Source organism: Phoenix dactylifera, chromosome 18 (assembly GCF_009389715.1).
Source record: "Phoenix dactylifera cultivar Barhee BC4 chromosome 18, palm_55x_up_171113_PBpolish2nd_filt_p, whole genome shotgun sequence".
In the NCBI taxonomy this organism is placed as follows: Eukaryota; Viridiplantae; Streptophyta; class Magnoliopsida; order Arecales; family Arecaceae; genus Phoenix; species Phoenix dactylifera.
The window spans coordinates 2346567-2359825 of record NC_052409.1 but is presented as its reverse complement, the minus strand read 5'-3'; the positions used below and the strand labels follow the sequence as shown (position 1 = coordinate 2359825).

The window sequence follows — 13259 nt, the reverse complement described above, 5'->3', positions numbered from 1 at the left end:
TGGAAGTAGTGGAAATCCAGCCTTGAAGGCCAAGTATGGTTGGTCATGTTAGGTAAACTTGACAAGAGTCCCAGTTCTCACGTGTTATGGATATATATTCTTCTTAATTTCTACAAATTAGTGGCCCAGCTGTAGCAATTGATGCTGAAAGGAGTTGGTCCTCAGGCCTCAAAAGTCTCATGAAATGAGTTTAATAGAACTTGGAAGCCTAAACCATGCGAACTTGCTGGTGTACAATGCACCTTTATATCGGCATGACACCACAAAAAGCATACATGCGATGACCCATTACATACTATGAGGATCCGTGCGGGCGTCTGTTTAGTCCCACATTGGCTATGTATTACGTAGATCTTGAGTACTTATACAGAACTTAAAAAAATTAAATAACATCTTATGATTATCTTTTTTGAGCAAGATCCTGAATTGTTATAAATGGTATCAGAATGAATCTGGCTCATAGCCTACACAGACTAGGACACTACAGCATGAGTCTAGATGTGATTCATGATCACGAGGAATTGTGTTATGCATTAGTAATGAGAAAGCAAATGGTGTACGCCAGTAACTTTGGTTTGAGCAAGACTAAAAAAATTGCGTTGAAGACCAAGAGTCATCTGCACGCACATTAAAAAAAGAACAAATGGAAAAAAAAATAGAATTAGGAAAAAAAATAGTCAACGGACGACTAAAAAATTGTATAGAAGAGCAAGACTGATCCCCACACACAAAAAACAAAACAAGAAAAGAAAGAAAGAAAGAAAATTAGATGATAGTTTCACAAGCTTCGTTGGTTTTGATTACCAGTCTCGGCCGACATAAACGAATGTCTTATATGCTTCTCTAGATGAAACCGACCAACCTTTTGGCTTTTTCCTTAAGTTTTCAACTAGCATTGTAAGATGTTCGCCGGGTCTAAAAAGGATTCATACTTAACGGAGAGATGGGCCATTTGATTGGATCCGTCAAAGAATTTCCTGGTCTTTTCTTTTTCTTTTATTCTTTTTCAATGCTACGAGACACAAATAAATTGAAAAAAAAAAGAGAACAAGATGTCACGACTCAAGACCTCATTCAAAATGGCTAGTTGGAAGGTATTATTTGAGTTTCTTAATCCTGTGTAATTACCCAAGATTTCTTCGGCGAATAACCAATGTGAGACTCAACACACGCACCCGCACAGGTCTTCACATACTCTCCCCGTTCAAGCCCTGATGTTCTCGTCAGGCTAAGAGTTTAAATTTATTCAAATTTAATCACAAATATCACGATAGGCCCGTGGTCAGCCTTCCGGTTGCAGTGTTCCCTAGTCCATATAGGCTATGGACCGAATTCACTCTGATACCATTTCTCACAACCCAAAATTTCATCCGGAATGGCTAGCCAGAAGGTATTATTTGAGTTCCGTAATCCTGTATAAATATCCAAAATCTCTTTGGCGAACAACCAATGTGAGGCTAAACATATGCTCATAGGGTTCTCACACAAGTCACAAGGTGCTGTGCCATGGTTTGTCATTAACAACCGTGAAAGAGACTGCACTTGCCATAACGAAAGCTGTAACGTCAGCGAACCACCTCATGCCTTTCACGATGATCTAAAGACTTTTGGAACAAGCACACCAAGGTCTTGAGAATGTCATTGTTTTGATCCTTTCTGATGTTCCTTTTGATGGTAACTCGAATTAAAATGACCGCAAATCGATGACAGCAATTGCACGTACGAAAAGGTGAAAAGGAAGCCTTTTGCTCTGAATGCCTCTGAATCATCAAGTTTACTGAGCCCTATGGAAAAGCTTCTAATATGATCATTAGAGGAATCTTCTCCTGTTTTCAAGAACGGATGTTCTGCTGATAAATGGAAAAAAAGCACAGAGCAGCATCAAGTATAAAAAAAAAATACTAAAGAAATGTGATAGATACTATGAAGAATCTATTTTTTTTTTTCTTGTTCTTCTGATGGCAAATGGGCAATGGTGACAGTCCAGAGTTATGCAAGAAATTTTCCACTGCGCATTTGCAGAGTCTTACGTTATGGCGACAGCACCGTCCTTGAGATGCCTCGGTGGGCCCTGCAAAGCTGTGATGATGCTTACAGGGCATAAAGAAATATATATACAATCAAATTTTTATATCTGAATCAATAACCTTGCCATGGATCGATGCATGAAAAGTCATGACATGCAAATGGCACTAGCAGTTGGCATTGCTTGATGGCTGATATATTATCATCCAATATACCAAAGTTCAAAGATCAAGATTGTTTTAATATTATTTGCTCTCTATCACTTACTTTAACTAATATTATTCCCACATATTATTTGCCTCTTTTTTGAGAATGCAGAATAAGATTGTTTTAGAGATTATCGGTATACAAGGCCTTTTTTTTTTCTTTTCTTGCTCTTTCTCTCTCAAGTAATTCTGCATTTTTTTTTTTGATGCAACGACGGCTCACATATAACGGATGTGGATGCGGCCAATAAAGTCAGAAAATAAAAGGCTACATAAAGGTCCTGACGCGGATTTACTGTCCAACCAGACAAACCCACTAGAGTGACGAGATGCAAAGAATGCAATCCAATCAGTAGCCCCGTTTGTCTCCCTGTAGACGTGTGAAGCCTAATAAAAGTGGCACTCCTTCAGCAATCGGTGAATCTCATGGATCAACAGCCGGTTCTCAGCTATGCATCTTCGACCCTGGATCCATTCATACACCGTGACCGAATCTCTATCAAGAATGATATAGTCCGCATCCAGTACCTGCCTCGCATAGCAGATATTCTCTCAGACTGCTCCAAGCTCGGCAAAAGAAGTAATATTGCTTTTGCATGTAGCAAATTTCACAGCAACCAATTTGTATATGAAAATGCTGTCATTGTATGGTGCAAGGGACCCAAAGGCTCTTACAATGCCTTTGATCATCTGGCAAACCATTCTTCTGGTTCTAATTTGTCAAGATCTTCTCAAGTATGGCTCTCACAAGTAATGTTTAGGATGTGTGCCAGCCTGCCAGGGATAGCTTCCGTGTAGAACTAGAATTCATCTAATGGAGACGTACGACAACAGCTGTTAAAAATGGTGAATCCGACCCCTCGTCCTCTGGAGCCATTGCATGGGGCCATGGCGAGAAAGGAGCATGGGGCTATTAAAGGTCCGGCATGGTGGTTTAGTTTGCAAGGTCCTTGCGGTGATTGGCGGGCAGAAGGTTAGCAATTAAGAGTCGCAGTTCAGGATCTGTTTTAACTAGATTTTAATTTGACATAAACAAATTTTGATTATAAATAATTAGCTCATTCAAATCTATTCATTAAATCTTTGATTCATTTAATTTTTTTAACACATTTAATAATTAAATTGTATTATAACTGACCCATTTAATCTATTTAAAATTTTTTTCTGACCTATTTAATCCAATCCACTTAACATATTTAACCTGTTTAAATTTATTTAAATTCATTAAAAATCTATGCAATCCATTTAATCTGATTTAGCCTGTTTAATAAATAAGTTAGTACATCGGATCAGTTTATCTGTTTAATAAATAGTTGAGATTCTCATCTAAAATTTTTGATATATTTAGTAGGTAGATTGGATTTAAATTAATAAATTTTTTGATCCAATCGGTATTCAATTCGGTTTAATTGTCATCTATAAGAGTAATTGTAAAAAAAAAAAAAAAAAAGGAGGAAGGTTGATTGGTCAAACAGAAAAGAAATTACTAACTTCATTTATTTATCATCAGCATGTAACACGTGGAATGCATGTGAATGTGCTGGTCAGCTAGACCAGGGTCTATTTATATGGTGAAGATAGTGATATGGTTGAACCCTATGTCGCGCCTTTCTAAATTCTAATGCTATAAGTTTTTCTTCCAAAAAGCGAGATCCAAATTCAAAACCAAATACAAATTAAAAATTTATACCCAAAAAGATTAGTAGCTGGATTCTGTTTCAGCTGAGAATCGGAGAGTCATCAAATTAGACCTTGTTTTAAAAGCTATTTAATGTATTTAAATACTACATCATAAATTGAGAAATGCTAAAACTGTAAAAAATAAAATGGTAGTCTTAAAAAAAAGCAACAGGGTTCATCCGACTCAGTAAACATCTACCTTGGTTGAAACTTACTTCCTACCCTATTAAATGTCCATCATTAATGAGTGTTGTATGATAGAATAAGGAAGGGACAGTGGAGCTGACGATAGATGATAGATTAAGATGACGTTTGGTGATATAAATGAAATCATAAAGATGGTCTTAAACCACCAATAATCTGATTCTGATGAACTAAAATTACTATGATATACTATATTTTAATAATTAAATAATTTTAAATATTTATGAATAATTGGTTTGGTATGCTATAAAAATTCAAAGTGGTCGGACATATCATATCATAATATATTGCATAAAATATAATTATTAATTATATAAACTATTATAATAAGTTATCAATATATTGACTATTAGTTTATTCTATAAAAATATGTTTATTTATGCTTATAATATATTATTATTTTATTCTGATTTGAAAAATAAGTTAGATAGAAATAATATATTAAATAATTTTATAATATAAATATAAAGCATAACAATATATGTCTATTATACTTTAAAGTTATAATTAAATAATAATATGATTATAATAATATAATTTGACTCTAGGTGTACCCCGAAATTTCTCGCAACGATCCCCAGAGTAGTAAAGGTGAAGAGAGACAAGATTCCCCTTTCAGACACTCCAAAAGCGGGGAAAGAGAGATTATAAAAGGAAGAACGTGGGCGAGTTAGGGAAGGTAAGCTCGGTTTTTGAGAAGGGAGTAGCAGTGGAACGGAAGAGCTCTTCATTCTTCTTGGTCCTTCTGCTTCTCCTTGGACTGGATTACTCGAAGGAAGCGAAGGAGTTGGTGAGCTCGTGGGTGTCGGGATTTCTCCGGCAGCAGGAGCCGCAGATGGAGAGGCGGGGCTATGGGAGCCCCGCGAGCGTGCGGTCCTGGGGGAGCGCGAGAAGTGGGCTGACGGAGATCGAGGAGGAGCCGGCGGTGGCAGAGGAGGCGGCGGAAGATGTTAAGGTGTACGTAGCACTGGGGAAGGAGGTGAAGGAAGGGAAGGCGAATCTTCTTTGGGTTCTTGAGAAGACCTCCAGGGAGAAGAAGATCGTTATTCTCCATGTCCATCGACCAGCGCAAAAGATTCCAATGAGTAAGTTTCTCATTTGTCTTCTAACAACTCCAGAGATTAGGAAAGAAGGGAAAAATTCGTTTTTTCTTTTTTGTTCTTTTCTTCGTTCTCTTAGATTTCGTTTTCATTTTCCATTTGATTTGGTGGGAACTGAGAACCGTCACTTGTCACTCGATTCAGTTGAACTTAATTATTGATTGCTGATACAAAAAAGGAAACCTTTTCTTAGGGTTTTTCCCTTCTTTTTTCCAAAATTGGTTTAAGTTTGTGGTTCTGTAATGATTCGGAGTTGAGCTAGGCAGGGAAGGGAGAAAAAAAAAAACTTTTTTTTTCGTTAATTTTCTTGAAAAGTTATGGTGCTGATTAATGGAGGCCTGGACTTTTTAATGAAGGTGGAGGAATTAAGATTCTGAAAAAATGAAGGTAAAAGTCACCGTCCAGGATAATTCTGGAAGATAAGTTAGAAATTTGTTACTGGGCCTACCCAAAACATATTAAAATAAACAATAATTTTCCTTGTTGTTGTCAAAGATGTTTGTTTCCTTGTGTCACAGTGGGGTTTTAAAAATCTACAAAGAACTAACTTGTGAACTTGAGAGTTGAGAGAGTTGAGAAAGAAATTATTTCATATGAAACACGCGTGCATCTTTTTGCATTTATTTTTCCATTTTTCACGAACTTGACTTCCATATGTTTCTCTGTATTTTATTTTGTCGTTACGTTTTTTTGCTACAATTTTGATTCCAGTGGGAGCCTGGTTCCCTGTTAACCAGCTAAAAGAACGTGAGGTCGAAGCATATTGGCAGCTTGAGAGGGAGAAAATGAACAAAAGTTTAGATGAATACCTGGACATATGTGCATGTTTCAAGGTGAATTTGCCACTTCCCGGAATTCCCTTTCCCTCAGTTTTCCTTCTCACTGTAGAATGTTGCTGCCATCAGGGTTTGCTAGCTTCTGAACAACTTAATGCAAGAGCAACAAATGATATATTCTTTTTATCAAGGCTTCTGTTCTTAACAAATAAAAGGCAAAATCACTCTTAAGCCAAAAGTTTGAGGATTGAAAATAATAATGAGAGAATTTCATTAAAAAAAGAAAATAATAATGAGAGAGGAGAAAAAGTAGTGATGTTTTAAGTCATGCCTTAAACAAAATTTTTGTCCTACAGGTACAAGCTGAGAAACTGGTGTTTGAGACAGATGATGTTAGCAAAGGGCTGGTGGAGCTCATAGCGCAGCATGGGATCACCAAACTGGTCATGGGAGCAGCAGCAGACAAACATTATTCAAGGTATGCATTGCATGCTCTCATTTGTTATTTCATTGTGAACATAAATATCAGATTCTTCAGTACTTACAAAGATCTAATTGTCTTATCTACCATGTTAATTTAGTGCATAATAGTATGTGTTACATTTTCAGGTAAAAATTTGGGGAAGAGAAGAGTCATAAAATATCTGTACTCTTCATAAATTTGTAGCCCAGCTACATCTCTTATTTGCTGAATTTCATAAATTCAGTTGTTTATTTTATAATTTTTGAGGAAACTAAATATTGAAATTTTTTGCATGTCTTGTACTACGTAATTTGTTCAAACTGATTTTTTTCTTTTTTCCATGCATGAATCTAATTTTCATGTGAGTTCATATAAGATATTTTATGACTTTGATAGGCTGTCCATGAACACCCAGCTGACCACCAGAGGATAAATAAACATAAAAAAATGCCTTTCTTTTTTCTTAATGTTAGGTGACTATTATTGTTGGCTTCCAAAATTAATTCGAGGCCTTGTGAACACAGGAAGATGAAGGAGCTGAGGTCCAAGACAGCGCTCAGTGTGCAGCAGCAGGCTGATCCATCATGCAAGATTTGGTTTGTTTGCAGAGGGAACCTGATCTACATGAGGTATGCTTTTATTTTACGTATCCAACCTAGATACATAAAATAAATTGTTATGCATTGCGTTTGATTTACATACAGCTACTGAAGTCATTATTTGTTCATTGATTTTGTTTATTCTCCATGAGACATTTGTAGGTTGAATTTGTGAATAAGACCCAAAATTACTGTTTTACCTGCATTACTGTAATCCTACTTCCCATTGAATGGACATATCACTTAAATGTATATCCTTATTTTGAGTATTTGCTCTATATCTTTTAATGATATTCATAAATTTACCCCTGAAGTTAGATGCTGATTGATTCTTTTCTGAGAATTAGAGACACCCTAGAATTCCATAACTAATTTTTTTTTGGTATTTCAGATTTATTCTGATGAAATTAGTCCATTCAGGGGTAAATTCTTTTGTATACTTTGCAATATTCTTTCTTCCAGCACAGATACCTCTGCGAGGCTCTCAAAGGAAATTTTTTGTCATTGAGACATCAAACTTAATTGCCAATTATAAACCTCATCATGTGCATTATTTTGTGGAAATATCATGTGCATATTTTGTGGAAATCCATATTTTGCCAGGAGTTTAACAGTCTTTAAGTATAAAATATAGCAAGTCAGTGATGAGTTATTTAGTGCACTGACTTCAAAAGTAGGTACTTCTGCTGTGGAATTGTTGTCGTATGTCCACTGCCTACCTTATTATATGATGCAAACTTGTTATTTATATTCCAAGCCTATTTTGCTTATTCTGCAACATTCAGTTATGTCTCTTCAAAACGTAGGATATTTACCTACTCATTTATTTTCAGCTAGAAATCCTACTGTATTCAGAAGTTTGTAGTGATGACCTGAGTGTTACCTCAGCGGTCATACCCTTCCATTTAAAAATGGGAGGTCCTGGGTTCAAATCTTGGGTGGTATCTCTTCAAGATCTCGACTTAAGTAAGACACCCCGGGCATTTGTAATAACAGTTGGGACTGGTTCCTATTCTTAGAAGAAAAAAAAGTGAAGCTTCTAGTGCTTCAGTCATCCCGATAGGCCAAAACCACCATAACCATCTAGGAGGATTTTTATAAATAGATTATTATTTATTTATTGTTTGAGTTCTAGTTTGTATTAGATGAGTCCTATTAATATTAGGAGCTGTTCGGGATTGCTCTTGCTAGAGCAATGGGTGCTGGTCTTTAGTATAGGAATTCCACTTTGGTCCACGAGTGAGGGCGTGGCATTATTGGTGCTTTACTTGATTGTTCCTAAGTCAATGGTTAGGAAGTTAAAATTTCATTAAATTAGAACACCTCATACCAAGAGTTCTTTTTTGAGTTTGAGGAGTATAGCTCTTGTACGGGAAGGACTTGCCAAAGGACCATATCTAGTGCCTCATCCCTCGTATCTTGGGAAGAGACAGTTGTGGCGAGCACCAAGTATCATAGCATTCTTGTGAAGTCTCATCAAGATAGAATAATATGGTTGTGCTCTGCTATTGGAGCGTCACATCATGGAGAGAGGTTGGGCATCCTCTTATGGGACAGAATTGACTCGGCTTCTAGCTGTGAGTTTTGTTATTATTAATAAAATTTTTAGTTCTCTCTTGAAATTTATTTCTCTCTGCATATAATATCTTCTTGCAAGTTTGCTTCTGTGTTTGGTGCTTGTTCTTTTGGATCCTAGGCATCGGATGGTCCTCCTACATAATATTGTGCTATTCTGCATCTGGTGTCTTTTGTACAGTGAGCCAGCATGGATAGTACTAGATTTGGTCGTACTTTACTCATGTAACTGTGATCTTTGATAAGCTTTTAGATGCTTGCTTACCTCTCATTTCTGTATGCTTTGGGTTCTTATTTTCAACAGGGATGCTGATCAAGATGGATCTGGAATGGTGCAGTCACCAACAGCCAGCTCAAGTTCCATGTCCAGCCAATCTGAACAACTGAGATCGGAATCCTTACCTCAAGGGCAGTCCGAGTTATGGAACTTGCTTGCCAACCCTAGGCACAAAGATTTCAGGCATAGATCAAGATCTGTCGATTTCAATTCACATGGAGGGGCAATGTCCACAGCTTTACCTCATGAGGGCCTCACTAGTCCAGGTAGCAGTAAGCCGAGTGTTACTGATCCCTGGGAGGGGATCACAAGGAGCTTACAGTGTTCAGACCGTTCATTGTGTTCTGTGAGTGAAGAAGGGCTCAGCAGTGTGGGATTGACACCAGCTCTTAAGGACGAGGGGAGAGAAGAGGGATCTTTGAGTTTACCATCAGTTTATGAGTCTGAGGATCTTCAGTTTTCATCTTTACATCATGGTTTGGTGGGTACATTTTATCAGTTAAAAAAATGCTCTGGTATTCAATGATGAGGAAGACAACATTGTTATTAATTTTAGAATTGTTAGTCAAAGTTCTTTATAGTCTTCAGTATGCAGGATCACAGTTACCCTAACAGTCCAATATTTTGAGAGAAAGAAAAAAAAGTCCACCAAAATTCAAACGATCAAATCTGTGTCAGGATCGCATTGTTAAATGAGTCACATATAGCTGTTAGGGATTAATTACAATCATGATGAAAATGTAATTTCTCACTAGTGCCCTAGTAAGCTATGAATCAAGATGACATTCCTATCTTGTTTTCATGTTTAAGGGATAAAAGAAAACTTAGATACAATGAACTTCATGGTCATCTGCAGGATGATGTTGGGACACATGACGAAGCATATGAAAAACTGCAGCTTGCCCTCATGGAAGCAGAGAATTTGAAATGTGAAGCTTATGAAGAGTATTGGAAGCGTCAGAAAGCTGAAAGAGATTTATTTGAGGCTACCCGAAGAGTAAGATCCTATTGTAAATTTTTGTAGTTTTGACTTTATGATTTCGTTACTTGTCTTCCTTATTCAATCATGCCTACCCTGATCATTAGATAAATGTGGAGTTCCGATTTCCCGGAAAAATGACAACCATGCATTAGAATTGGACTACAATGTCATTGGCCAAATTTTCATCTAATTAAATATTGCAGTCATCTAAGTTGAGATTAAGGAGAAAAATATCAGGAAAACAATCTTTTCACTTCATTCCTGCATCTTATCATTACCAGCTCGCTTCTTCAGGTCAAAGCAGCAGAGAATTTATACACCAAAGAGATGAAAGAGAGGAAAAAAATTGAGGAAACATTGGCCAGAGAAAGGATGGAATTGGAGAAGCTCAAAAAACAACGAGATGATATCTTTGAAGAACTCAAAAAGGCTTGTGAGAAGAGAGTGGCATTGGAAATCCAAATTACTGATTCTGATTGCACTGTCAAGAATTTTGAAGAAAAACTATCAGAAACCCATGATCTCCTCAATTTACTCCGACTAGAACATGAAAAGTTGCGGAGTGAGCGAGATAATACAGTTAGAGAAGTTGAAACGCAGCATCAAACGAAAGCAGAGATGACTAGTAGCACTCATGGAACAACAAACTTCTCAGAGTTCTCTTACGCGGAATTGAAACAAGCAACTCTTGACTTTGATGATTCGTTAAAGATTGGAGAAGGCGGATATGGAAGTGTATATAACGGTTTCCTTCGCCACACAACAGTGGCTATAAAGATGTTGAATCCTCAAAGCATGCAAGGACAGTCAGAATTTCATCAAGAGGTAAAATCTATAACAGATCAAATCTCAAAAGGTTATTTTATTTACCTTTCATTTGAGATTATCTTGATGTGAATTTGGCTATTAACACGATGGTGACGGATTATAGATATTTTTGATTCTAAAAACCATGTGCTTTGACATTGATCTGAAATTTTTCTTCTTTGGATACCATTGCAGGTGGCTGTTCTGGGTAGAGTGAGGCATCCAAATCTTGTCACCCTCATAGGAGCATGCCCAGAAGCCGGGGCTCTCATTTATGAGTTTCTTCCAAATGGAAGCTTGGAAGACCGCCTGATTTGCAGAGACAACACCCCGGCTCTCTCTTGGCAGATTCGTACCCGCATTACTGCAGAGATCTGCTCTGCGCTGATCTTCCTCCACTCCAACAAACCCCGCGGTGTGGTCCATGGTGATCTCAAGCCAGCCAACATTCTCCTTGATGCAAACTTCACTAGCAAGCTTGGTGATTTTGGCATCTGCCGCTTCCTTGTCCAGTCCAACACCAGCACCACCCTCTACTGCCACACCCATCCTAAGGGCACCTTTGCCTACATGGACCCCGAATTTCTTACCTCTGGCGAGCTCACACCACACTCTGATGTGTATTCCTTTGGCGTCATAATCCTACGCCTTTTGACAGGAAGACCAGCATTGGGTGTTATCAATAAGGTGCGGGAGGCATTGGGAAAAGGATGCTTGGATGAGATACTCGATGCTTCTGCAGGGGGCTGGCCTTATGCGCAGGCCAAGCAGTTGGCTCATCTAGGTTTGAAATGCTGTGAGGCTAAAAGAAAGAGACGTCCGGATCTCACAGGGGAGGCTTGGAAGGTGCTTGAGCCCATGATGAAGGCTGTCTCTTCCAAGGGGCTGTCTTGTTTATCGCTGAGGTCAGCTTTAGAGGACAATAACTGCATCCCATCCTTCTTTATCTGCCCAATATCTCAGGTTAGAATTATTTGGTATTTACTGTGCATGATTTTAGTTCTTCACAATCCAGTCTTTCAGTTTTGAACTACTTGATTTCTTATGCATATTAACCCACAAGAATAGTCCAAATAGATGGTGTTGGCTTTCTATATCCTCCTTTTCTCTAATTGTTGGAAGGGCTCCAGCTATTCTTATTGCAAGTTCTTTGAAATCCTTCTAATGGCCTCCGAATATATTACGTTAGGTCCTTGTTGTCCCAACAATTGACAATAATCTGGAGCCCCTTTACTTGCCTGGACTTGTTTCAATCATCTTTCGGAGGAAACGGTGGGGAAAGTCACCTCAGATTTCATGAAGGTTATGAATTGAGTATAAGAACGAGGACTTGTTCCAACTTCATGGTACAGGCCAATACCATATCAAGTGATTCTCTGCCACTTCATTCTCAGCCCTCCAACACTCTGTTATATTCATTCTTAGCTCCATCTTTCATGTTTTAACATACGTCCACCTTATTGTTTGTGTATTGTCATGTCCATCATTTGTTTATATTGCTAGCCATATAAAAATCATAGGCCTTATGCTTTTTTTATAAAATTTTCCATTGAGACTCAATGGCATGTATCAATTATGCAACTTCCCAAAGGTCCCAGTTCATCTACCCTAATCTTATTTATTCACAGTCGTGGGCATCCGACACATTTGTGTATAACTTATTTTCTCCTTACTGGCTTTCTCTTTAGCAAAACTCCCTGTTCATATTCTTGAATGATGTTGCAGGAGATCTTGAAGGATCCACACGTTGCAGCAGATGGCTTCTCATATGAGGCTGAGGCAATAAAAGGTTGGCTTGATAGCGGTCATGAGACATCACCCATGACCAACCTCAAGCTTCCTCACCGCGGACTTGTTCCCAATCGTGCCCTTCGTTCTGTGATTCAACAATGGTTGCAGCAGTGAAATGATTTCCATTTCACTTACTTTGGTTGCATAACCAACCATACTTGTTCGCACCCCACTCCACATCAGAGAGGTCCTAAGCTCTTCGGTCATGTTTTTTGGTGATATAATTGGTGCTCACAAGCATCTTTTTTTTCCCCATCTGTTTGTCGAAAACATTTTTTAGTGAAAGTAGAGAGGGTTGCATGTTGTTGTCTATATATTGAAAAGATATGGGATGAGTTTATTTCGCGTTTCAGGTTCATAAAATAGTTCTTTCTTTTTTGTGAGAAAAAATAGTTCTTTTTTTTTCCTTGTACGCTTCCATATAAACTGCAATAGATTCTCTTCTCTGAAAATATGTCTATTATTTGTGATATTTTGCATTCCTTCAACATAATGACGTTTGCTTCCAAATTGGCAGGTATTTCTCCATGGCCTGTGGAGAATTCATAGCAAGAGGTATGGGTTATATGAGGACCGTGAGAAATTCTAACAGAGAATTCTTTGATGCAATTCTTCCTGGTCATCATTGCTCCTCGATGAAGCATTAGAGGTGTTTACGAATATTTAGGGTTTGTTTGGATGTTGGAAGATCTTGTCTGTTTGATATGATCTTCTAACGAAGCATACTTATCTGAAAACACACCACTGAAACTGTAGCAAAAAGTGATTGGATTG

At 37.8% G+C, this 13259-nt stretch overlaps 1 protein-coding gene across 2 annotated transcripts; it reads left to right on the top strand.

Annotated features, from left to right (window-relative positions):
- The first annotated feature begins 4741 nt into the window (after positions 1 to 4741).
- On the top strand, positions 4742 to 12957 carry LOC120103911 (U-box domain-containing protein 33-like). 2 transcript variants are annotated; one of them, XM_039115370.1, is made up of 9 exons: positions 4742 to 5200; positions 5927 to 6048; positions 6348 to 6469; positions 6979 to 7083; positions 8933 to 9386; positions 9762 to 9902; positions 10182 to 10712; positions 10890 to 11657; positions 12420 to 12957. In XM_039115370.1, the coding sequence occupies exons 1-9, from the start codon at positions 4951 to 4953 to the stop codon at positions 12597 to 12599; spliced, it is 2673 nt and encodes an 890-aa protein (XP_038971298.1). In that variant the 5' UTR covers positions 4742 to 4950; the 3' UTR covers positions 12600 to 12957. The 2 variants fall into 2 exon arrangements, with proteins under 2 accessions (XP_038971298.1, XP_038971297.1); XM_039115369.1 differs by having other exon boundaries at positions 5114 to 5200; positions 5953 to 6048.
- The last annotated feature ends 302 nt before the right edge of the window (positions 12958 to 13259 follow it).